The sequence below is a fragment of the Patagioenas fasciata genome, chromosome 4 (genome assembly GCF_037038585.1).
Source record: "Patagioenas fasciata isolate bPatFas1 chromosome 4, bPatFas1.hap1, whole genome shotgun sequence".
Classification (NCBI taxonomy): domain Eukaryota; kingdom Metazoa; phylum Chordata; class Aves; order Columbiformes; family Columbidae; genus Patagioenas; species Patagioenas fasciata.
In genome coordinates, this window is record NC_092523.1 from 35,745,434 (window position 1) to 35,772,306 (window position 26,873).

General features: G+C 36.9%; 1 protein-coding gene across 31 annotated transcripts in view; it reads right to left on the reverse strand.

Moving 5' to 3' along the window:
- Nucleotides 1–26,873, reverse strand: part of TENM3 (teneurin transmembrane protein 3) — a 1,336,783-nt gene that overhangs the window by 125,349 nt on the left and 1,184,561 nt on the right. For 21 of the 31 annotated variants that reach the window (XM_071807653.1, XM_071807652.1, XM_071807659.1 and 18 more), the window contains 2 exons: nucleotides 7,893–8,130; nucleotides 2,725–2,817 (listed from right to left, as the gene is read on the reverse strand). In XM_071807653.1, coding sequence (XP_071663754.1) covers nucleotides 2,725–2,817; nucleotides 7,893–8,130 — 331 coding nt within the window. Of the gene's footprint in view, nucleotides 1–2,724; nucleotides 2,818–7,892; nucleotides 8,131–19,693; nucleotides 19,798–26,873 lie in introns of those variants that run through there. The other 10 variants (XM_071807668.1, XM_071807667.1, XM_071807664.1 and 7 more) reach the window with 2 other exon arrangements.

Here is a 26,873-nt window from a genome sequence, read left to right on the forward strand (position 1 = left end):
CTTTATGGTGTTGATGACTTTTTACTAAAGTGGGGGTTTTTTTGTTCAACTTGCATTTTTTTAAAGCAAATTTGAAGAAACATCAGCGATTGCATGAAAAGGCTTCTTATCAGCACAGGCAATCACAGATGCAAAACCTTTGGTTTGATTATTTCTGTCGTCTGTCACTAGTAGAGCATATGCCAGCAACCAAGGTTTCTCATCACCTTGAGTCAGTCCTATAGGTGCTGAGGTACATGCTATTCAAAGGATTTCACAAGTAATCACAAGCATTAAAGGACAAGGAATAATTTTGGTTTTCATCCAAGATATCCAGTCTCTTGTCCTCCAGAATTTTATCTATAGTCCTACCTTGCCTAATCAACCACATTCAGTTTCTCCTTCTGAACTACTCCAACTACTCGTTTGCACACTCACTCTTACCCCTTTTGTGCCCAGTCATTTCCAGTTGTTTTCTCTCCAGCCTGCAGTCCTGGCTTCTCCCACTCTTAAATTTAATTCACGATGCCCTTATAACAAACAGACCTGTTTTAAGCTCAACTCTCCTGAACATTTTCCCAAGCAGATGACAAAAATCCCCAGCAAAACTCCTTGCAAAGAAATCTTACTTAAATACAACAGGAAGTTTTCAAACCCCAACCCTGCAAAAAATTGCAAAATTTTCAGAAAATGAGGAGATTCTATAGATATAGAAAACGGTAGGAAGCTCTATCTGTAAGAAATATAAATACAGTAATTCACTGGTAGTGAATCTTACTCTTTTTTTTCTTTCCCCTCCAGATTTTGACATCTAGATAACTTGGAGATGGGACTATCAGGTTAGGTAGGAGAAGACAACTCTTTACTTCAAACTAATCTGATTTGCCAACATGTACACTAACATATGTTTACATATTAGAGTAAAGAATAGTGGTATGAAGTGAAGCCAACAACACATACCATTAAAATGCTTTGAGATTTTCAGCTGTCTTATGATAATTAATGCACTGTGCACAAATCTCTTGAAGCTATAAACAACTATTCTTTAGGTCTAGGACTATGAATCATTAGAATTTCTATCCAAATGTCTATTTCTATTACCATTATTAACAGTAAAATTGTCAAATTCATTAGATAAATATTCTCTCTGTAAGCCATACCAACTAAGAAATAGTATATCATAATGTAACACATGCATGACTTGAAAACAAAAAAACAAATATATAATGATTCTAGCTGTGACACAGTATGTTAGTGAGGCTGATAAACTGAATCTTCATGCTGACAGCATGTAATAGTCTCAAATCTATTATGCTTTGGAACTGATGTGTTATTATCTCTGGACAACCTTCACACCAGGAGATGATCCCTGCTAGCCTAATTTTAAAAATGAACAGATTACAAACAAGATAAATTTCATTGTATGTTTACCTGAATTAGTATCAACTTAACAGGAATTTTGTATAACATAGTCCATTTGCTAAAATACTTGCATTGGGCAGTTCCATTACAAACATATAAAGCATAAACCAGGCACGGTTCCATTAACTCTACTTCAGCAATTATGCACCTGAAACAGTATTGTATGGTAATTGGTCTACAGGGAACAATAATATTTGGTTTTGTTGTTTTTTAATACAATATGTTTACATTTTTACTTTAAAGAAAATATATTAGGGTCTTCTGGTAAATATCTGCAATATCTTTGAGTTTGCTGATAATGATTAACTAATTGAATTTGGCATACCATTCTCTTCCTGCTGTTGATTTTAATTTGTGGGTAAGTGAATCTTTAAGAGCTCTTGGAATATGAAACAGATCAATGTACAGTGTCAATGTATTTTACAGGTTAATTAGTTATTAATGGGCAGATGCAAATCTCATTTAATCAAATAGCACTTTCTCTCTTTTATAATGTTAAGAGTTACAATTAGCAAAACAGAATTTGGACATAAAGCTCTGATTTTTACTACAGTATTAACAAAAAAAGGGTGAATCTATGATTAATAATTCTTTACTAAAATTTAGCGTACTGTGCTGATTAACAGGCTGGAACTTGTTAGAAATGGTACTTTGTACCTTTTTTTTTTCGTCTTGTGTATCAGAAACCAAAAATAATGATTTGATGTAAGAATGCACAAAAATAATTCAAACATAAGACTGATACTAATGACAATGTTAAGCAGATATGGAACAGTTCTGTAATATAAATTTTATTTAAATGAATTGAAATATTCATTTATATGGAATTCCCTACTTCCAGTTCTATACTTATCAGCAGTTCTAATTTCAAAGTAGCTGACAGAAATTACAGATTATATATGTAATTCTTCTTAACTTCGACTGGTCATTTCTTATGTTATATTAATATATCATAATATTTCTAAACCAAACATTTACTAACTAGTAAATACATTACAAACTCAGGATCAGATCTGGCAAATGTCTAACAATGCAAATAGGTTGCAACAGCTTGCAGAATCAGGCCACAGAGAATTAACACAATCTCAGTTGCACTTTATTAAGTGAAAGCAAACAAGATTTGGCAAAGTTTTCCTTTTTGTATTTACCATGAATCAGCATGACGAATTATTTAAAGTGTTAATAAAACATTTTAAAAATCATATATAAAGATGAAGAAGCCTGTCCCAGATGTTTTTGACTATTGGAACCAAATTTTTTTAAAGCACATTTTTGTCTCCTGTGTCAACAGTTAGCATCATGCAAACACTTAGAGTCACATACCCATAACTGCTATCGTGATATGTTGGAGAAAACACATCCATCTCTATAAGGTTGTCATGACCATTTGCAAGGACTGCTTGATTTCCTAATTCTCTATACACAAAGATACAAAAAGATGAAGTTAGAGTGGCAATTTCAAATTAAAGAATGGGATGATCCCACAAAAAGAATATACTAATTCTGTTGTATAACTTCCTTTTTCTACAAATGAGCAAAACTGCAACTGCATTTTGAATGTGGGATTTATCTGCCTTCCAGGCTGTTCTCTGAACTACATACTGGATTGTAACTTGAAGACATGGTTTTACAAGGCTACCATTAGGTGGTCGCTGCCCTTTGCTGATCCCTTATTTATGTGCAAGTCCTTGAATAAAATTCCTGGCTGCTGCCTGTGGCAAGACAGGCTTAAGGACTGAACAGCGCTTAGTGGGGGATGTTGTTTACTTGATGAGGCTGGACCAGAGATGAAGCAATAAAAGTGAACTGAGACCATTAAATGACAGTCTCTTGCTGCCTATCTGGCACAGCCAGTCAATCAGAAAATATGCAGAGGGATGGCTACAGAGTGAGTGGAGATCTCATCTTCTGCAATCAGCTTCGCGCAGCAGCAGGGGAAGGAAAGGACCACAGACTGGCTCTCTCAGGGAATGGGAAGAAAATGAAGGGGGAGGAACAAAGCTAGGCACTACTATTTTGTTTGGAAGTGCATACTTCTTTTGTCCTGTCTAAATCAGGAAAATATTAGTTTGGAAAAAAATAAATAGGTCCATGCTGCCTCAATGCCTGCATATCTTTGAAAAGAGGAATGATAAATTCAAGCAACACCGTGCAAATACTACTGAATTCTGGACTATCACTGCTTGTCTAAGATACAAGGGATGAAATACACAGCATGGCCAAATTCGCAGTGACAGCAAGGGATTTTTAAGCAAGAAGGATACCATAGAGATCAAGCAAAAATCTAATGTAAGACACTATTGACACCAAGGGAAGCTTATAAGCATATGGGCCCAGGTGGTAGGATTCAAATGCAGATGCTTGGTGAGCACTTGACTGCGTCAGAATGTCAAAAGAAAAACGAACTTTTAAATTCAACTTTACTCCTTGAAAACAATACTGGTTGTTTGACTTAATGAACATGCCTAATGTGGGTTGGACTAGATGATCTCCAGGGGTCACTTCCAACCCTAACCATTCTGTGATCCTGTATGTATATACTGACACCATAATTACGGCATGTCAATCTTTAAAATGCATTCATGCTCTCAGCAATCTAAGTAGAGTTTTGTTTTCCCAACCTGCAGACCAGCAAAGGGGCATGCTCACAATCACACATGGGGTTTTCAGAAGAACACGACTTAAACTCCATCCCCGGTGTCTGCCTTTAGTTCGTGCCATGCCTTCTCAATACAAGTAAAATGTCTAATCAAGTCCATGTGTGAAAACCTGGAAGACTTAGAGAATGGAACAATTTTGAATTTGATTAAACCAGGCACTGTTTTAATGGATAGAATGTGTAAAATGGCTGCTTTAAACAGGCTTTAACCTCCAGCAACACTGTGCTTTTGCAGACAATCAATCAGCCTCTACACAAATTGATTTAAGACTTCCCTGGAAACTACCAACACCTTTTCCACATTTTAATCCATGCTGAAGGCGCTAGCTTTATTGGCAATCCACCCCAATAAAGACTTATGGGTATGTTCATCACACTTCAGCAGTTACCAAAATCTTTGTATTCTAAAATGAAGTTTGGATCCAGCTTGCAGCATGATTCTGAAGTAAGACTTTCCAGGAACTGTTTTGTTTGTACCACTTCTGAGGTATTCTAGTACCTTAATTAAATTATTGAAAATGCTGAAATATTTTCCAGACATCAAGTATTTCTTTAACCAGTTGTGTCTGTCTTCTTGGTAAAATTAGTAGATAAGTAATGGAATTGGTAATGTTCCTACCCATTCTATTTTTAAGCTAGGGGCACGAGAAGACTAAACAGTATCAGTACAGACTATGAAAAACACGTTTCTTCGTTAGTGTCTATTAAAAAACCAAAATCCATTATACAACATACAGACATCCATCAAAAATGCAGTATTTTATACAGCAAATCAAGTAAGAAAAAGCAGATCTTTCATTGATTCACTGACATGTTAGCACAGGTTCTGAATAAAGTTATATAATATTCCCAGAGATTTATTTCTTGACTGGAATATGTAAATTTCCCCTTGCTGACAAATTTATCTTTGACATTCAATGCCTAAAATTAATGAAATATTCCCTGAGAAATGCACTAAGAGATGCTACCAGCTCCCTTTTATCAACAAATTTACAAATTCTAAGATACTTTTCCTCTGCACATTTCTAACATACATAATTGATTGTGCATTAGAAAAAAATCTGCATGTTCAAATATTTAACACAGAAAGCATTTAAAGAAGTGATTTACTAAGTATTTTGAAATATCAGTAATTTAGATCCTACTAGAATGCAAAGCCATGTGATTGTAATGATCCTGGTGCTCAAGAACTCACTAGTAAAACCAGTAGTTGAATAAAAACTTAAAGACCAATGATAATGAAAAAACTACTAATTATAACTACTTAATAATAATTTATAATATTCAGCCACCTGACACGTAGTCATGTATTTGCATTATTTTGGCTATCCAATAAGTAATTCCAAGTACAAAATGGAAAGACGCTCAACAGAGTCCTGCTTGTTTATTTCTTCAACAGTTAATATTTTTCTATTGTGCTGGCTTTTCCAGCAGGTCTATTGCTTCTAGAGCTGAATTTAACTTGCAGCAGGTTGAGGAACAACAAATAGTAAAGATCATTACGTGTCCAATGAAAAGATCCTGCAGTCTGCAAGAAATCAGAGGAAATCTGCAGGAAATATTTTCTTACTGTCCTGCTGGGGTTTTTTAGATGTAGATTTTACTTAGCCCCAATAGAGTGAAGACTATTTCTGCCACTGCTCAGTAATGTCATTGTCATTTACAGATGGCATCAAAGATGAAAGAAGCACTCACATAATTCAAGTTATGGTTTTAGACCCTCATAAAATTTTAAGGAAAGAGTCTTTTTATATTTAGAAAACCATAAACTGGAATATCTGTTGGACATTATTGATCCATCACTTCACAGTTCATCTGTTTAACCAGTAACATGAATGCTTTACACAAAAGTATTAACTCCATACAGAGCCAAATTCTAGAATATTCTATTAAATATACAAATGAATCCAGTAGTATGAAATATATATTTCAAAGTCACTTCCATTACTACTGTAAAATGATAGGGACTAAAACCTCCCTCAGGCTTTGCAAATACATTTGTCTCTTACCTACAGGCACATACACAAGAACAGCCTATTCACTATCCAGCTATACATGATAGCATGTTGTATATCATTTTTATGCCACCATCACCAAGATGAGCCTATAGAGGAAGACAGCTATGTATATATGCTGACATTCACATTCTGTACCTCTGAATGGCTGTCACCTAAGTCAGGAAAAAAAAAAAAAAGGAGGAAAAAAAAAAGTGGGGGGAAAAAAAAAGCTGACTATGGGCATGAGCTAAAATATTGCCAAAGATGGAATAAACTTCCTTTTAGGCTGAGAAAAGGATGAAGGAAGAGACCTATGACAAAATTGTTAATATAGCTGAAACTGAGCCGAAGAATCACACTCAGTAGGGAAGCTTAACCAAAAAAGAAAAATCAATGACAAATAAGATGGGTTCTTCACCTCCAGAGTTCCAACCAAGTGAGACTATAAGAGAAACTACAGTAGGAGCCTGTCAGTTTCTATGTGATATTTTCACATTTCAGCTCATTCACAAGTGTTCAAAACTTGAACGCTAAAATACTCTTAGCTTTTAATCAAGAACATTTAAAAGATGAAAAGACTCTACTGGGCAAAAAAATTTACTCCAGGTTGGAAGTGGCATTCTCATTCAATTCCTGTCTTTTTCTCTATAAACACAATAAAAACATATATGGCAATAGAAGCAAATATCAAAGACCTTACCCATCTACTGAAGATTAACCAGTCTCAAAAACAACAAACATCTTATTCCAACTACAAATTTATTTCTTCTATATAAGAAAACTCTTTCTTAATGTACTATATTGTCTGAATCTGATGATGAAATCCCTTCAGCGGGATCCTAGTCCACAGTGTCTGTGTCTCATAAGCAATACAGAAGGGTCCAAGAAAACTAAGGCAAGGATTAGCTATTCCCAACAGTTTGACAGAGGACCTGCCTGAAACATCTATGGGGACAGAACTACCTAGTGGAGAATCTTAAGTTCATGCATGTTTTAAATTAGTCAGAATCAGCTGGACTATCTTTACTTCGCAACAAAACATAATTTAAAAGGATTCAAAGAATGAACTGAAAGGATTTAATAAACATTTTCAATAATTACTGTCAGCTTTAATATAGTTATAAATGCTCAGTTTGATGACTAAATTGGAATATTATAGCTTTCGTTAATAAAAAATTAGTGGTGACTGAGTGTTACATGAGTATTAATTAATCACTGTGGGTAAATTCAGGTCTGTGCCAGTAAGTTCTATAAAACCTTTTTATAGATCATTCTGCATCTAAAGAAGCTACTGTCACCCTTTATATTAGCTGCTTCTTTTATAGAGCCAGTTGTCAATTACAAAATACAAAAAAGAATGAGGAAACATTTATCATCATACCAGAACTATGCAGGTTCTTTCATCTCACCAAATCCTAGACAAGTTTAATAAATCCCTAGCCTCACATGGGTATTTCTTTAAGGGGACCAAGTACAAGAGTTTAAAAGTATTACTGAAAGTTCCTTGACATTCGATCTGTATGGCAGTATATATTTGACACACAACATATCCGGCAAGCAAGACAAGAAATTCCTTCAAATAGTCAAAAAGTCATAGATTATGAACAGAATGCTTGTCTGGAAGATTTAATATACTCTCTGAGTCCAATTACTCTGCTCTAGGCATTGTAAGGGAAAAGAGTATCACTGTGGATTGGAGAGGATAGCTTTTAGTACTGAAAAGTTTGCAGTATTTGTTTGCTGAAGGACCACAGTATTAGCTGGTGGTCATCTTTCATCAAGTTACGGATTTTCCTTTAAAGTGTCACAGTCTGTAGTAGTACCTAAGTATTTACCTGCTTTCCAGTGGCGCATTACTGCCAAGGACCCAGCTGTCCTGCAGCTGGACTGACTCAGGTGTGGTTTGCAGCTCGGCGGGCAAAGCAGCCGGCGGGGCCGGACTCTGATTCCTCCTATTTGTCAGTGAGTTTCTGTTAAGTGAGGTGATGGATGGGTGATGCTGTGCTGAATGTTGCTTGTGAGAAGGTGGCAAAGGCTGCAGGGTCGACTGGCCTTGGTTATTTGGAGGTTGTTCTAAGAAGAAAGAAAATTAAAGTTCGTTATACACAATCTTAGCACTTGCTACAACCAAAGCAGAATGAGAAATCCAATATAATCCTATCATCTAATATATTTGCATATTATTCTATTAGCAGACGTTCAGTGACATTCTCTAAGAGCAAGTTTACCCTTGATACACAAAGTTCTAATTAATATACAACAGATGGTAAAATTGCTTTTGGTTTTAATTTGTTTCAGTGTTTTTTTATCTGGTTTTATTAACACCTACAGAAGATAGCATCTGACAGATCCCCTAATGTGCCTTTAGATTTCAGCTTTTTTTAACAAACCAACCCTGAAATTAAATGGGTAATTTCAGTAGAACACAAAGGTTTTCGAAATGCATATAGTCCCTATCATTATTTAATGGATTTTTTTTAAGCTTTATTTAACTGCAATAAATTATTACAAGCTAGTTGCTAAACAGCAGTAGGCTACTCTACTTTAGTGCCTTTCAAATAAGGCAGATCTGCACTATGATCTGCTAATAGATGCTAAGTATTCTTTAGCAGAAGGTCACTCTGTGAAGCAGATGTTGCTTCATGGATATTTAACAGACTGAATCACATCTGATTACAATGTCAGAAGACTCATATACTTAATGACCGTCACATCCATTAGAACACACGCAGAACAGATTTTCCAATTTCACACTATGCAATATAACTACAGTTTGGAGTAAGTCACAGGTGATCAGAGAGTCAGGCCATCAAAACAAAAGGAAATATTTTTTGACTTAACCAAAGCACACGACACCCATAAAGCTTAAAACCAAAACATCAAAACAGCAAAACCCACAATCAAATATCTTAATCAATGTTAGGTTTTAACAATCTGTTTTGCAAAATCAGTAATAAATAAGACATAAACAGAAGACAAACCTTGTCATACAACACAATAAACACAAAATTAAAAAAACCTTATGACACTACATTTATCATGATTTAGCAATGATTGATGACACTTAAAAATATAGCACTTAACAATATGTAACTCAAATTGCATTCTATTTCCTAAACTAGTGGAGCAGAACATACTTAATAATATAAACGCAGGTCTTTAGCAGAGCAGAAGATAGAGGGCCTGCACTTTGCTCATAGTGTAAATGCTTTCACGTAGTTTTTAGGTTAGTTGTTTGATCTTCATAAGCAATTCCCTGTTTGGAACTGGTTATAACTGCAAACTGTTACAAACTCAATACCTCAGCACAAAGAACACAGGAAAAGTATAGTTGCAATAACTTACAGGTGACTACTATAAAAATAAATTAACAATGAGTAATTTTCCGTGTTCTGAACATAATAAAATTTGAGAATTTTAAGGAATAGACGTGCTAAGCTTAAACAGGAAATCCAGCCTTTGGAATAATTTCCTTTCTGAGAGCCCATTCTCATTTCCAGTTACCTTGTGTGGTCAATATGACTTTTGTCACAAACCACAGCAATGCTGAATCTGTCATTAAAATAATGACAACTTTTACATTGCCAATAAGGTTTTCAACACCAAATCCCTAAGACATTAATGAAAAATTAACCTCCAGGGAGGATACAACTGATGAGCTTTGTCTTTACCAACACCAACACAAAGGATGTTGCTGCATGTGATTATAATCACTATCAAGGGCTTCAAGCCACACTTCAACAAGACAGCTAAAGAAACAGACTAAAACTAGCAAAGACTTTTTTTTCCCTGTGTCTACTTAAAATTTTATCTGATTTGCATTACAAGCTATTTATCAGCTGGTGCAGAATTAACTGTGGTCCTATATTTTATAATATATAGGTGTATGTGTATATAGAAATATATATATGCACACATGTCTGTGTAATTTTTTTTTATGCATGAGCATGTGCAAATACATAGAGATATAAATGATTAATTACATTACAAAAAACTAATCGGTGAAAATAAATATTTTTCTGTAATTTACTTTTAATCAGATAAACTACTTAAACAAAATTGTCCTATGGACCTGACTTTTTGTCTTTGTTATTCCCTTTTTTGCCTCTCTTACCTGCCTAAGCCTTGTTGAACAGTGCTGCCACAATCAGTGCAACACGGTCCTCTGCTCGTTTAGAATCTCATCTGAAAAATCACTCTTTTAATTTATCATTTTTAGTACTAAAGACCTTGCAACATCATCTGCTACGCTGTTCTCTTGCAATGGAGGGTGTGAAGTGACTATTCCAGGCCTGCAGGCTTGGCTCAGGTAAGTGTCAGACCTTCCCACAGACTCTATCAACAAGGAAGAGGGATGGTAAAGCCTCTGTAAAGGATATTTATGCCTTCCCCAAGCAACATATCTAGTTAGTACACAGATAACACAATGGAGAAGTGAAAATGTATCCCTCAGCCCATAGGCAAGATACTCAGGCCACTGTTTGGGATTTAGATTATTCCCTCAGAAATTTACTGTGAGCCTACAAAGCCCTTCAGATACGTCACATATAAATGTTACCAAGACTGAAACTTCAGAGCAACATATAAATTAAGAGTTGCGAGATGAGCTTGTAACCATTAGCGCAGGCTAGAAGGGAGCGAGAGGAGCACAGCAAGTGGAACTTTGCAAAGATTACACATCCTCAAAGCCCACCTGTCTCTCCCCTCAGGACACTGCCAGGTGACATTTTCTAGGGTTTGAGGGTGACTTCAACTGGCACAGAATCTACAGCCTCTGCAGAACCAGAAATGCCTGAAAAACCTGCAATGATTTATTCCTCTTCTAATTGTGCAACAGCTACAGGTAAAATTGAGCCTAACAAGATTAGATTTTCCATAAATCAATAGAGCTAAAATCTGTATTCCTCTAAATTTCCTCAGTCCTGTGTTGCTGTTCTGACTGAGAGATCACTGAGGACTGCTCTTTCGATCTTTTCTTCAACCTGCCGGATTTCCTGAATTGACAGTTCTTCCGACTGTCACGGAATTTTTAACAGAAACTTCAATCTTGCACTGATTTGTGAGGAAGATATAATCATCAAAACAGACATGTTTTGAGTGCTGTTCTTAAGCCAGAGCCAGATTTCCTTTTTTTACTTCCCTTTTAAGGAGTTAATAGCTAAAGAACAGCTTTCAGTATTACTACAACTTCCACACAAAGCCATCAGTCTTACACAGTAACTAAATCTCCTGACAACCCTGTGACACTATGAAAATATTCTCATTGCACATGCAGGGAAACTGAGGCATATATGTTAAGTGATTCACACAGGTCCCTTGAGAAATCAGCACCACAGCCAGAAAAGTGATGTTTCTTTGCTTTTCATAATTAAGGAATTGATTAAGACAGTGGGAGTTTCATGACAGAGATACATACACTTCCTGAGCTGTGCAACACTGGAGACTACTGCTAGGGAAAATAGTCCCACATGGGCCACAGCAGCCAGTATTGAGACCCTGTCACTTCTCCTTCATCTCTACCCATCAGCTTGTTAGAAAACAGGAATCCCAGAGGGAAGCGATTCTTCTTTTTGTTAGCGAAAAGACCGGTGGTCTTGGGACTTGGCCAGGGCCCTCACAACAAACCACTTACTAGAAATTTCCTTTTTATAGACTATCAGAAGGCAGAATGAGCACTGAATCATCTGATAAAGCACAACTGTGTTGAAATACTTAAAAACTATTTAAGAAAGTTACAGTTGTTTTGCTTTGAATTGGACTTCAAATGCAATTCTAATTTATTTAAACTAAATAGCAATGCCTTGTTAACACTAAAAATAAGCAGGTATGGGTACAGATGGGCTTAAGTCTATGTTTTAATTAAAACTTCCTTGTTTGGTCTAGATCTTAATGACTGTAAAGCAGTTCCATTCATCTTAAAGAGAAGATTTCTGCAGCAAGATGCAAATGCCAGTTAGCCCAGCAAATGGCCTGTGCATTCAAGTTGTTCAGGTGCAACAAAAAAAGCCCCACATTTTTGAGGCATTTGCTGCATAAGTCAGCATCAGATAATTATGTATGTGAACATATGTACAGAACCCAGAAAAGTCACAAGAAATCGGATAGAAAGCTGTCTTACTACGGGTATATGAATTTTTCAAAACATATTTAAATTGTTATTTACCCTAGGGAACAGCAGTGAAGCAGAGCAGCCATTTCAATTGTAGAGGTAAATTATATGCACTCTGTAGCCTTTCACAAAACCTTTTTCTCTCTACCTTTTCCAAGAGTAATTTACATTTAATTAATTTTATCATTTAATTGTTACAGAATTTGAACAGCATATGAAAGAATACAGAAAAATGCATATGTAAAAGGAGAAGGTAAAGAGAGGAAAACATTTACAATAACTACTGCCATTTGGGGGAAAGGGTTTAATTCAGAAGGAGAATAGCAGACCAAGTATCCAAAAAGAGTAATTTGTTGCACGTCTTGTGTGATAGCCTTTCTGTAACAGACAGATCACTGAGACCTGTCAGTTAGCTACTCCTCTAAGAAAAAGAGATTATTTCCATTTGATAAGGATTAGGCTTTTTTAATAGTGTATAATTAATGTCAACTTTGAGTTTCCATGACAAACACAAAAGCGAAGACTTCCATCATGATATAAACATTTCAAATGTGAACATAATGTAATTCAATATCTATGTCTGCAAGAGTCTTAACTCTTATTTAGTCAGGGTGCTCCTCTTTTCCTCTCTCTTCAGCAGAGTCTCTGCCATGCTAAAGCAAATATCCACAATATATACCAGAAGCAACCAGCTGGAAAACACAGAATATTTTAGAAAACTGGTAAAAAATATAACCTTTCATTTCCACGTCACTGGTCCCTGGTCTGCTAGCCTTTGATTGCTAGCAGTCAAAAGTAATTTCTCTAACAAGTGGTTTGACTTCCTAATTAAAACACTCTGATGGGCTTAAAATCGTACCTAATTGACACATGGACATATGGAAATCCTTGAAAATTGAAGAGAGTGGGTATTATGGCTTAATTTTTCCCAGAGCTCCCAAAGGAGGGTTTTTTTTTCTCAAGTCCTTGCCTACGGAGGGCTCAGACCTGCCCTGCTAAGGCCAGGGCTTTAGTGACTCTGCATGCACATAAAATCATTGGCTCCAGAAGTTTCTGGCTGGGAGCACCTTTCATGAGAAGCTGCATTTAATTTATAAAAAAACAAGAATGTTATGCGTTTAGAGAAAAAAAAAAGTATTTAAGTGTTCATTTGTAGTTGGGCAGATCTGTCTTTTGAACAAACCACTGCTTCAGTGTACTCCTTCTGCCAAGCTGTGCAAGACTCAGTTTCCTTTCTGATCATTTACTACAAGCTATAGTGGCAACCCAAGATAAATTCTCTATGTGCTCATTTTGTGATTAATCCCAAGGTATTTGTTTAATCTTATCCATGTCCAAATTGGCTCTGTCTTGCCAACTGCTTTAAGGATTCAAGCTATGCACTCATCCCAAGGAATGGGGTGACACAGTGCCTACCACCACACAAGAGCCCTTTCACTCGGGTATGTTGTCAGCCTGCACAACTTGCTTTACAACTAACGCACATACAGATGGAAACAGAATTAACTCACAGCTGCTGCTGCTGCTGCCTCCTTCCTGAAGTACTCTGTGCTCCTGTGCCAGCTACATGGTGACATCAATGTGGAGAACTGACAAGGATGCTTTGATCAAGATATGCATCTTGTGTGTGTGTGTGTATACCATTATAATATAAAATAGCAAAAAGTCATACAAGTAGCTTGATCAAAGTGGGCCAACGTTTGTCTCCTCATCAGTACACTGCCTGTAGGGCCTGACAACCTGTCAAGCTACCCAGGAATGAGAAACTACCAGTGAATTTAACTGTAGAATATGCTCTGAAAGACTGCATTGCCTTGCTTATGTATCCTAAGTTCGGAAGAAATTGTTAAAACCCCCTGAATTTTGTTATTCATGTTACATACTTTTCTTTAAATCTCAACATTATTTTACTTTTTAAAAGAGAAATTAAGCCTTCTGCTTTGAAAGAGAAGAAAGACTTATTTGACTGTGGAAAAATCTCTAAATGGTCTCGTGGTGCACACACGGTGAGTGTCTAAGATCTACCAGATGGGAAGAGGAGAGTAGCAGGAGCTCCCTGGAGAGCAGTAGCACAGTCCCTAACACATAACATTGGTATTTTAAACCAAAAAGTACATTTTGATAACTTCCTATATCCTATGAGGAAGCTGTTCTTTACCAGTTAAATATATGCTGGAATACAAAGAAATGAGTCATGAGCAGAAATTGCAGTCTTAGGAACTAAAGAAAAAATATTTTTACCAATGTCTTTCAGTTGTGTCTTTCAGATGTGCTGTCTACAGAAGGGTGACTCCAGGTTAAAGGTACACCTCTAACTTTGACTTTTCAGTTCGCATCCATTTAGCAAAGTATTTCCCCATAGCAACTTCATACTGATAACATCTGTGCAGCTCAGCTATGTTTTATAATTCAGTTCTCCATAATGTTTTAGAAAGTGTACTGCAGTAAACAAAGATCATCAGTTATTAATAATCTTTTTACAAAAACTTTCCAAAGTACATGAACTGAACTTAAAACTTACTTGAAAGACAGATTTTTTTTTTTTTTGGTGCCTAGTATTTTTAGCATAAACAAGCTAAAAAGCTATATACTCTATATCATATGTGACCCTAGGAAGACAGACAAAATAACTTTCTATTTTATGGCATTTACTTTGAAAATCTGATTAAGATAGACGTCTCTGGTTCGCAATTCTTCAATGTCATGTTGTCATAGTTCCCATCAGCAAGATGCTTTAAAGGCTTTCGATTAATATTGCATGCCAGGACTGAAATTACATCCTTTGTCGTTTAGTTCTTAATGGTGCAAGTGATATCTATCAAGTAGTGTTTTATGAAGCATGTGTGATTTTTATTACAGGCTGTTTTCACAAATCTTCTTCAGGTTTCATAAAGACTGTTCATGGTTCACAACAAATATGCCCTGCATTTAAAATCATGCCAATTCTTAAATGCAAAATAAAACTTGGATTTTTCAGTGATATTTATCAATAGAACAAAAACCCTTCCTTAATTTAAATCTGTGTATAATTATCACAACTAGCAATGCAAAAATATTATTGTAAGTCCCTCAACTCTGCATAAGAACCATATAATAAAAAACCCACAATAGACAACAAATGTAATAATGTATTATTTTCACAAGTAACAGGATATGTTTGCCAAATATAAATGACTTAGTTTTTAAAATGGAGGTGACACACAGAAAAATCAGAAGATGCAACACTCCCCAATAACACAACATTTGCACAACATTTGCAGTACCTATCTTTGTTAAACAAGATGCATATTGTTAAAAGTTCTTTAATTTACTGGAAACCAGATAGTTAGGGGCAGCCAAGAAGGAATCTTAGGACTGGTAATTTTTGGTCAACCTGCCATTTAAACAAAAACGTGCAAAGTTAATAAAACTTAAGTCTTAGAGGGCAAATGAACAGAACATATTTTTCAATTTTTTTTTTTTTTTTTTGTTCAAAGACATAAAGAGCTTTCTCTTGATACCTAACAGTGTCAGGCAAATACACTGCAGGAAGAAATACTGCCCATTGAGAAGAAAGCAGACATTTCTTCCACAGATGGTGGTGAAAGGAAAAATCAGAGGATTTACTTCTGAAAGCTTTATTAAATGTTGTTTCCCCTCTCTGTTGTTCACTGTGGGAACTGAACCAGCTCACTTTTAAAACATTTTTTCCATTAGCTGGAATCGATTCTCAAAGCATTCCAACATATCCACCTCCAGCCTGCAACTGCTCCATTAACCCCTTCAATACATATGTAACGCGCAGTCAATATTACCGCAGGCAAAAGCTGTTTAATTTAAATACCATAGAATGATACATGCCTTCGTGGCCAGGGTATCATATGAGAGACCAGCTAAAGGAGGGAGGGGACTTCCAAAAGCATACTGGGTGAAAGAGCTCAGACTGGGAGAATAAATTCACCTGGATCATGGAAAACTGCTGCTGCCACTGTCATCCACAAGACAGACATTTTAAGTAACAATGTAAACTGAAAATTTGCAGGTTTTGAACTGAGCTGAGGATGACTTAACCACCTTATGAAAGCTGAAACAGACATAAATATTTCAGCTTCAGTGAAAAAAGCTACAGTGGAACCAGTTCAGCAAACAACCTTCCTAATAGTGGCCTCTTTTTCTCCAGAGGGATTTAAGAAGAAAGATAAAAAAAGAAAAGTACAGGAACACCACTAAAAGTAAATTGAAATTTAACCTGCTGGGGTAACTTACTTAGGATCTTACTTTACAAGACGAGAAAAAAAAAGAGGACACCATAAAACACATGTTGGCAACTCTGCACACAGAGCAAACTAGAAGCAATGGTGTACTTAAAATCCTGCTGTCATATTACATGAACACCATCTCTTTCCACCACAGACTAACCCACACAGTAGTTAGCAGGGATACTAACAGGTATTATTACTATTCTCTTTTTAGGACCTGGTAAAACGTCATGGACTTATTTTCAGGAATTTACCTGGAGACCAAACTGGGAAAAGACAAGTACTCCCTGGGGCTGGGAATCACCAAACCCACAGGCTTCACTTGAAGTCATACTTGTTTCTTATCAGCACAGACTTTCTGCACCTTCATAAATCAGATCATCCTTCTTCCTTCTTTAGAGTCAGCAGTGAGAAAGTTATGCAAGTACCGCTGGCTTCATATAATTGTCTTTGCTCATAACTCATGGAAGTCAGTGGAGAAATACGTTTTGAGTTCACAAATTGAAGGCTAGCATTTAATCAGAGAATCCAGGTTTTCATTGAAAGAAAACAAAACATGAAACAAAAATGGAGAAGTCCGGCTGAAGGACTTTGTAAGGGGAGTACAAATTCAGCTTTCCAAAAGGCTGACAGAGGACTAGAATTAATCTGAACAAATTTTGAGTACATAGCCAAAACCTGCCTGTAAACCACAGGTAAAACAATCTGGAGTATCCCATTTCCTGCTCTGCTCATCTGGCACCTTCTGTTTACAGCAAATACAGATAGCCACTTAAATTTGACTGCAAAAATTATGATTTATAAATAAATGTTATAGGAAAGAAGTACCATGCTTCAGTTCTAAGTCGAATAAGTTCTATAAGCCTGATTCAGGCAAAATGTCAGTGTGTTAATATATGTACTCATTTCACACCACACGTTTAACTGGAGCGCGGTATGGATTGCAAAGTTTGATGTATGACTTCTTAATAGATTTCCTAGCGTTTTCAAGTGTTAGATAATTTTGGTTCCTATCCAAAATCAGTAATCCAAAGTAAGCTATGACTGTATGTTTGTCTTTGTCTTCTGATTTTATTTCTTAGCACTTCCAAGAAAAACAATTTGCCAAAGCTATTTACTTTAGAAGCACAGTGACTACTGTACAGGTTAAATCCCCCAACTCTGAAACCTTTAACCTGGAAAAGTACACTCACGAGTCATGATTATGTAATACTTAACAGCTAACACAACCGATGCTGTGAGAAATCACCTTCCTTCTCAATAAATAAAATACCATCTGAAAAGCTCTTTCACTACTTAGTAAACTTGACTTTTACTGACATATGGCTGACATTCATGAAGAAGGAGCAAACCACTGGATTTCCTCGATTCCAAGAGCCAGGGGAAAGTTCTTCACTAATGAAGTCAACTGAATATTTGTCATGGACTTGCTAAGGTTATTGGTGCCTTTTTGTAAATCTTTTAAATTTACAAATCCAAAAGTAGTTTGAAAGGCCCCCAAATTAGTTCATTGTTTACAAGTGATAAAATTCTTGACCAAGTTCTGCATGCTAACCCTTGTCTGAGAAAGCAAGGCCACACTAATAAAATCTGCAAAAGATAAGCTAGGAATGGGAAAACACAATATAAAACTTCTAAGCACAAATAGGTGAGTTTGTTTCATCTGATTTGAAAGAACTGAGATAAGAGGGATTCATGTTTTGCTTTGGAGGAAATGAAAAAGGAACAGGGCCACTGAGATGAAAAGAAAACCATGGGGGAAAAAATGACAGAATTGCACAGAAAAGAGGTTGAATGAATAACAGAGAGATGCAAATGTGAACAGCTCAGAAAAAAAACCTAAGAAAAATAAGGAAGCATATACAATTTTATTAGAAAACCATAACAACCAAACTTCTATGGAAAACACAGAAGTTAGAAGCCTACCCTATAGTCTTGCTTTTTTAAAAAAGGAGTTTAATCCTTGCCTCTAGAGTTAGAGGTAAAAGTTCTTATAGGCTGCAGCCTGGGCTTTAGAGCAAGGGAGGAGTGAAGCAGTAGGTCACCAGATGAATTTTTGCCTCCAGATCAATTAATTGATCTACCTGTATAATGAATATGCAGATCATGAAAGAGAGAAAAAGAATAGGGAATCAAGCTTCCAAAATATCTTTTAAATATTTTTTTCTCCTAACTGTGTAAGGGAAGAGAAATGCGTAAGAGGAGGAGGCCTCCAAAAGAGCAAACTGAGGAACTATTGTTCTCTAATGACTTTAAATAAGCTTTTAAGGCTTATATGTGAATTAGAACTTTGCTCTTTTCCTAATGTGGTGTGTTTTGTGGTTTTTTTTTTTTTTTTAAACCTACAAAACCTTCTGATTTTACTAAGATTTTATTCTATTCTAATGACAATAAGTCTAGTTAGATATCAATCAAAAGAACAAATCCATTACAAAATACTTCTTAAAAGATGCTCTGTGTTTCCAGTACAGCTGCTTCCCTTTTCAGAAGGAAGACAGAGTCATTAACCCTCAAATCCAACATAAACTTTGAATTGCTAAGAGTTAAAAAAAAAAAACAACTACCTTTCAGTCTGACTATCTCAGTTCATGTAACCTATCAACACAAGTCTCATATCTATCACAGCATCTCAAGTAAATCTATGATAATTTCAGAGATATCAGTGGACATGGAGAGTGATTTAATTAGACACTTGTATGGGTTCATTATTATTTCTGCAAATGCTGTGAAGGACAGCAGTATGCTGAACAGATTAAACAGACTATACTATAGTAATGACAATAAACAACTATGGTTCAATAATAAACACCAAGTTAGGGGGGGAAATTCCAGAAATGTTTTTCACATGTATAAACCAGCAAAATATGAAAAGAATTCTTACATTCACTTTTCATACATAATTTCATAAATGACTGTAGGCATTGCTTTTTCCTGTGCATATTTTCATTATGTCCTAGCCACATTGCTGCTCCAAAGCTGTTTCCAGCAGGTGATCTTTCACATCAGTTTCTAGCTAAACTTTACAGCTTCTTGCCTGAACTAAGCTCCTTAAAAAAACCCTGGCTGATCCCTGTGGTATTAAGCTCTTCCTTTTAAATAACATTGCTGTAGTTTTCGGACAGACACTGACAGAACAGATAAAAGGTAGAGAAATCACAATTCTCAACTACAGCCTTTGATTTAAGTAGCCAACTAGATAGTATACACATAAAGACTCCAAAACAGCAGAACTGAAACGAATGTTTTTGAAACAATGGCAAAATATACAAATAAGCACAAAGTAAATCACCTCCGTGGTGCAGTGAAAAGTGATGAAATCTCCCATATAGTGTTAGCAAATGCCAGCTGAATTCCACGATGCTCCTGCCTTCCGGGCAACTGCAGCAGCAAAAGAGACGTTGTTGCTTCTTCTGGGGTAAGCAAAGGCTAAATAAAATGATTCATTACAATTCTATGTCCTTCTGGCAGAATTACAAATTCTGCATGTAATTTAGTTCTTAAAAAAAAGATTTATCTGAAACCTCCTATTAGTAATCTAATTTCTACAATAAATAGAGTTTGAGTTTCAAATGATTTAATGTGCTGAAAGTATGTAAACTCCATTTAAACCTAATAGCTTTCATTTCACCAGTAACAAATTTGGCAAAAGCTTTTCTTGGTATGCTGGGAGAGCACTTCCAAAGACAGCCTGCTCACCATGTGACACTGCTGATTTCAAGGCAAGCTTTGCCATAGTTCGGGGGGGACAAGATCTTACACACACATAGAGCCAGAGGAGATCTGAATGACTGGAGTTCTGCAAGCCTGTTGTCTTCTACTCACGGGAAAAAAAACGCTCTGTTTCTAGTGTCATTCCACCCCCTCTGTCTGAACACATTTCCCTGGTCCATCTTCTGGTTAAACTATCAGATGGGAAAATACCTTTCTTTTTGTTTTCTGCTGTAACCCCAGTGCCAGTGACAAGCAACCCGTGTGTGTGGGTGGTACGTGATTGCGAGGGAAGCAGATGGTCTCAGGCTGAGAAGTCTGATATTTAACACGCTTTTATCACTACTACCGGGAGCTAAAAACAAACATTTCAGGAGGGAGAATGTCTCGCGGTAAGACTGCAGCAGAGTTAAGTCAGGAAATCTCTTTTCTTTTTCTCTCTGGCACAGCCAGCGGCTTGTGGCATGATCAGAAGCGAGCGAGAACCTTTGTATGTCCACGGTGCTCCCACTGAGGCTGGTTAATGATACCTGCCATGGCACAGGGGCTGCAGGAATCAATTACGTACCCGACAGCTCTTCGCTGCTCTTCAAACAAATGATGTTCTATGGGTGAAACTTGAACAGGTATGGCAGAGGTGAGTAAAGGTTCTTTGCCCTCCACTTGCGTTTATGATGAAGAGCACAGAGATCACTGTGTTTGTGGAGAAGAGGACAAAGGGTACGCTTTGTGTTCTGCTGAGGGGTGACCCCTCGCCGCTGCCAGTGTGTGGAATGGGAGGGAATATTAACAATATCCGATTTTTTCTGATATGGGTTGAGTTTCTATCACTTTTCCACAGAGAGAGCCTGTGGGTGGGGAAGTGCATGGAACTCATCCCACCTGATCCATGCAGCCTAATTTCCCTGGCTCCATGCAGGTGCAAGTGTGAAAACTTCATGTGTGCATTTCTCCCCAAGGCAGGAGGTTTCACAGGTTACACATGGCTTTACAGGACAACGTTCTGTCTTCCACAAAGAAAAGTCACCCTCACCATCAAGGCAACATTTTCAGCAAAAGCTACCAGCTCACTTTGTGGTCTTAAGCGAACTAAATCTATTAGAGAGGTTCACACTTTGGAATTACTCATCTAAATAAAATAAATACAGGCAAACAATGAAGACTTTGAGGTACGCTAGCGGCTAACATTACCTCAAAATCCAGTGCTTTTAGAAGCCATGAACACGGACACTTAGTAGCACTTCTGAAAGTTTAAAGTCTAAATACTCTGTTTTCTCAAAAATAAGACCTACCCCAAAAATAAGCCCTAGCAGGATTTTTCAGGATTTTTGAGGATGCTCAAAATATAAGCCCTACTTCAAAAATAAGCCCTACTTACAGTTCATTTAAAAAGACAATTTGAATAGCGTCCAGGCAGCTATACATGTAAAAAGTAAGCATCTTTTGGAGCAAAAATTAATATAAGATCCTGTCTTGTTTTGGGGGAAACAGGGTAGCTGTCAGCAACTTCTCCAGCAAGAGCAAGTTATTCACAACAGCAAGCAGACAGATTTTCAAGATAACAGAAGCACTGATTAACTGTGTAGCCTAAACTGGCAATAAAGACAGTGTAAAGCCCTGTACGTGTGAATATTTGTTTTTAAATGGGTACGTTTTGGTTCCAAGTTTTCCTCTTTCAGTTGTTACCATTTAATAATAATAATTGAATCAAACCACTCTTTTAAATTTTTTGAATCTTTAAAAGTAAAACCCTGACTTTGTAAATTTCTAAATACCAATGAGATACTTAACAGAGGCTAAGAGCTATTTTAGAGTTTGCTGCAACAATTACAAAATAAGATGCCTGCATGGCAATATTCTTCCATAACAGCACAAACTTCAAGCCTAGATTCCAAAATATTGTATAGCTCTCAGCAAAGTTTGGGTGAAGACCTTCTAATGAATTTTGGTAAATATGGACTTCTTCATGGCATGTTACAAGTATTACATGCTCTTCTTTAAAGAAATGGAAAATCCAAAGAATTTTCACATTCAGCAATTTATATTGAGAACCCTTTCCAACTGTACAGGACTTGTTAAAAAAGGCAAGGAATAATTTATCTTCAAAATACCTACCCAGCTACCAGTCAGACCTCAAAATGCTGGAAGTCTAGATACAAGCAGAAACTCAAGCCCTCATCCCATGAAATATGATGGATATACTTGTTTCGGAACCCATCTGGCTGTGGTTGCTGGAATGCAACACGTCTGCCCTTGGCCAATGGAGAGCTAGATAAGTGAGCACGCCCCACTTTTGACTAGCTCTGACAATAACCAGGGGGTCAGACTGGTAGCAAAGCATACAAAAGAAAGCCACTTGCAATGTCCCTGGGCTCCATGCTTCATTCAAGCTCAGACACCTGACATAAATCTTCTTCATCATTTCTTTCTGGTAGGACCCTTGTACCTTCTTTAAGTAAATTCCAGTTGATTTCTGTTTATCATGTCTCCAAAGCACAAAGTTGCAGAAAAACATCACATCTGCTAGAGGCATGAGTCCTGTTTATGACTATTTATATTCACTCCTCACCCAAATGTAGGTTATGGGGGCACTCCTGAATATTCCTTGTGCTATGAGAATACAGATGAAAGTAAATGCTTGGGCCATCAAAATAAGTGCCTCATGTACTGAAGTGAGAAATGATGCTAGCTCTTTCCTAGCAAATCCTGAGAAAGAAATTCGATGACTGATGCATTGCTGTTCATGCCAGTGTGGTTTTCTACAACAGTTACATGTCCAGCTAATCTCCTATCAGTTTCCATGGACCCAGCCAGTGAACTCCTCAGGTTTGTGTACAACGGGATGTGTGAACCCCCCCTACATGATAAACTCACCAGATATTCGATCTTTGCTGAACATAGGCAAAGACGCCAGATTCACTCCCCTTAGAATTAGCGCTCAGATGATTAATGGCCAGGGCTTTTGCAAACACCAGTAGTCTCAATGAACTTTTTAATAGTTTCCTGATAAAACCAGAGGAATTCTGGTTACTGGTACACATGCCATAAAAGTCAACCCCAGCTGGTGTGTGCCTCTTCTAGATCAGAAACTACTTTCACTAAACAGAGAGACGTGTTTTGAGTCTTTTGATTTGTACACACAGAACAAGAGGGAATGGCAAACTAGTTTCTATGCAGAGGGGTTTCTCCCCACTTACAGAGTACCCTCCGTGTCTATCAGTTAGTTTCTTTTGCCCTTAAACAGGAACACATTGAGGAGTATGTGGCACTAGGAAAGGTAGCTACTCTTACAGAATAATTCATGTTGCCTTTGATATTTGCAGCACTGTTACAGCTCCAGGAATATGAATACTTTGCACTATAGGTTTTTGTGCATATGCATACAAAATTACTGTTAATAAAATATATAAATATGTGTCAGAAGAAGTGCATTTTTATATTACTTTATGAATATTCATTATACTTGTGACATGTCTTTGCTGTTTACTAGAACTTAAGTGAGAAGTTACTGTGTCTGGTGTTGCCTCCCTAGGGATAAGGGTGCTAAGCTTTCTTCAAACCACTTATTCTTGGCACCAAAACTGAGCAATTACAGCTACGTCTCACACTTTGTCTTTTAAGGATGTGGCATGTTTATTACCTGCAACAGGAAAATTACTCCTGCAATGATGTTTTAAAATCACTGGGTTTAGACAAAAAACAAAGTGGTTGCTATAAACGACAAAGTTAAATTTGTATACGACAAAGTTAAATTTGTATACAGCTTCTATCTCCATGGCATGTAAGCACAAAAGCCCCAAGCAGAAAAGTATTATTTTCCTGCTCTTTCTCTTAGCAGAATTCAGGTACTATGGAAATTTCAATCAACAGTTTGGAAAAGTTTCCATGAACGTTTTGCTTCTGTACAAACACCTACTGTGTACTGACCTAGAAGTTATTATTTAAAATTCAATTGCAGATATAAGGTGCAATGATAAGTTGCAGTCTTCAGAACTGCAAGAGTAGCTAATAAGAGCTCATTTTAGACTTGTAACTTGTAAAATCATGGACTTTGCCCTGCATTGCGCATGTCTGAGATGTAAACACAAAATTCGGAGCAGCTTGGAAAAACACCTCAAAACACAAAAGGAAACCCAAAACTTCAATAACTAACTATATGCATAAGTATAATTAGGAAATGGTCTTCAGCTGCAGAAAAAAAAAAGTAACACTGAAGGCATAAAGCTGTCCACTAAAATACATTCATTGCATCAAATGAAGGATATGATAATTACAAGTACTTTCCATAAATCTGAAAAGTAATGTAATAGAAAATAAACAGCCAATAAAATACAAACAGTTTAGAAAAAAAAAACCTCAATCTATTACTTCTGAAGTACAAAATTATATTGGTCTCATTAATCAGTTCAGAGTGTTGTATTAATGAATGGAAATTACTTCCTTGTAAAGGTGTTTCATTTACAAGGTAGTTTCTTCTACAGAGTTAGTGTATCCTTCCTACATGCTGAGTATGAAAACAACAAAAGAAATCATCTGTAATTAAAAAAAATATAAAGGAATATATAGGTTTGAAGTATTATAATACCAAATTTGAAACCCATTCTGTTTTTTTTTTTTTTCATTTCTTTATGTGATTGTTTGTAAATCTTAATATAACCTGGGCAATTCATTGTTCTGCTACACAGTATCTTATTGACCATACATGTAATAATGATATACTGAACATATGGTTGAGAAATATGACTGAGAAATTCCTAGACCGACAAACTGATAACATAATCATAAGCAAAACTCTCAAAAGTTTCTAAAATGACAGGAGATGGAAAAAAAAAAGAAAGATTATTTCCTTGTGCTTTAAGAAAAGTAACACTCTAATATTCCCTTCCTCCTTGAGAAATAATAGCCTCTAGGCAATGAAGTCTCTTCAAAATGCCAATATGGGGGGGGTGTGGGGGGGAAGAAGCACAGTCACAAATGTATAGAGACAACCACTCAGACACGTCAAAGATGTCCCTACTAGCATACAAGAGAATTAAAGAACACCTAAGAAAGAATGGTGAAGAATGTTCAAAAGACTAAAAGACTTGACAAGGGAAGGATGAAGGCACCCAAGAGGAACTTCTGTCCTAGGACATAAAAGCAGCAGCTGTCCATTTGCTTCAAAGAGCAATGCTGTGGGTTTTTTTCGGACCATGTTCCAGGGTGCCTCAGAACTATTTTCTTTCCTTTAAAGTAGACTGGTCCCAACCACACTGCTAGAATGGTGGCAGAAATCCTGGGATCGGTCATCTGTGCCACAGACATTCATCTGCTCTGCCTCACGACGCCGGCTAATTCCCTCTGACCGCTCAAGCCCTTTGGATACCAGCTGCACAAGCAGAGGCTGCTCTGCAGGGCTGCCATTGTGGAGGGTACACGGCCCAGGGCAGCGTGTGGCCTGGAGCAGAGGGAAGGCACGTCAGGCCCACTCAGATGCTGCTGGGTGACTCGCTAGGGTGCTGGGAGCACAACTATTGAAACAATTGCTAGGCAAAATTAACTACTGAGCTTTATCTGAGGAGATACATAGCTCCTCTGCTTCAGAAGCACTCTCGGGTTTGATCCACGTGTGGGTCACCCAGACTGTGTGTCTACGCACAGTAATTTTTCATAAAAGCTTCCATGCACTAGATAAAATCCTCTTTTTCGCAGCACATCTAAACTCTCTTTATCCTTTGTCCATCAATTAATCATTCATCTCACATGTAGGCACAAATGTGTCACTGCCACTGCAATCATACCCTGATGCCACTCCAATATTATGATCCTTCCACTTATGCAAAAAGCAGTCTTTTACAGAGAGCGATGCTGTTGAAGTCCTACTTGCTGACTGCCTGTCACCTCTTGAACAAAAATACTTTCTCTAATGGGACTACCTGAGCATGAAACACTACCAAGAACACAGTTCCTAAAACTGGTTTCAATCATTCATTTATATCATTGGTCTCTTCAGAGAAATCTGCAATTCCAAACTTGACTTTTGTCTGTTAAAAATCTTTTAAAATATCATCTAATAACATTAACAAAATTCTGAGGAAAAAAAAAATCCGTATTCTAAAACATTCATTTCTACACCAGCTGTTAGTTTCAACTACTTAAAATCTAACCATTTGTATTATGAGCAGGGATACAAAACTGTATAAAGTGGAAATAAAAGATGGAGAAAATGGTTGGGGAAAAGCACAAATCCAGATGTTAACTTTTGCACAGTGAGTGTAAAGAGCCACTTGATATCAAACTCACACATTAAAGACTGGCATTTCGGGTTAAGTGGGAGCATCTCACCAAGAAGTCTGAAATCAGCTACTCTCTATAGCAAAAGTGGTCACATTTCAGGAAATCAGTGCCATTACCGGTACCAACATCTCCTTCATTTCTGCTTTTAATCCTCTTATGAGGATATTAAGGTACCCAGGAATATCTCAGTCCCCTGGGGCAGTACAAATAGCCCAGCACCCAAAAGGTTAAGATTTTCCTGCACTGTTAAAACCGCCTGAGACTGATACTTGTCTGTATCTTTATCTCCCATTGTCCTCTCTGCAACTGCAAATTCCCCCAATAACCACAGCAGCCATCAAGAGAAAAGTCTGCTGTGTTGTTGTGTTTTTTTTTTTTTTTAATCAATTTTCATCCCTTCTAACAGCCTCCCTGTTGCAAGAGTGTAAGTGGGATCAGAAGCAGGCAGGATGTTAGTTTTCATCCCCAATTATAAAGAAGCTAGA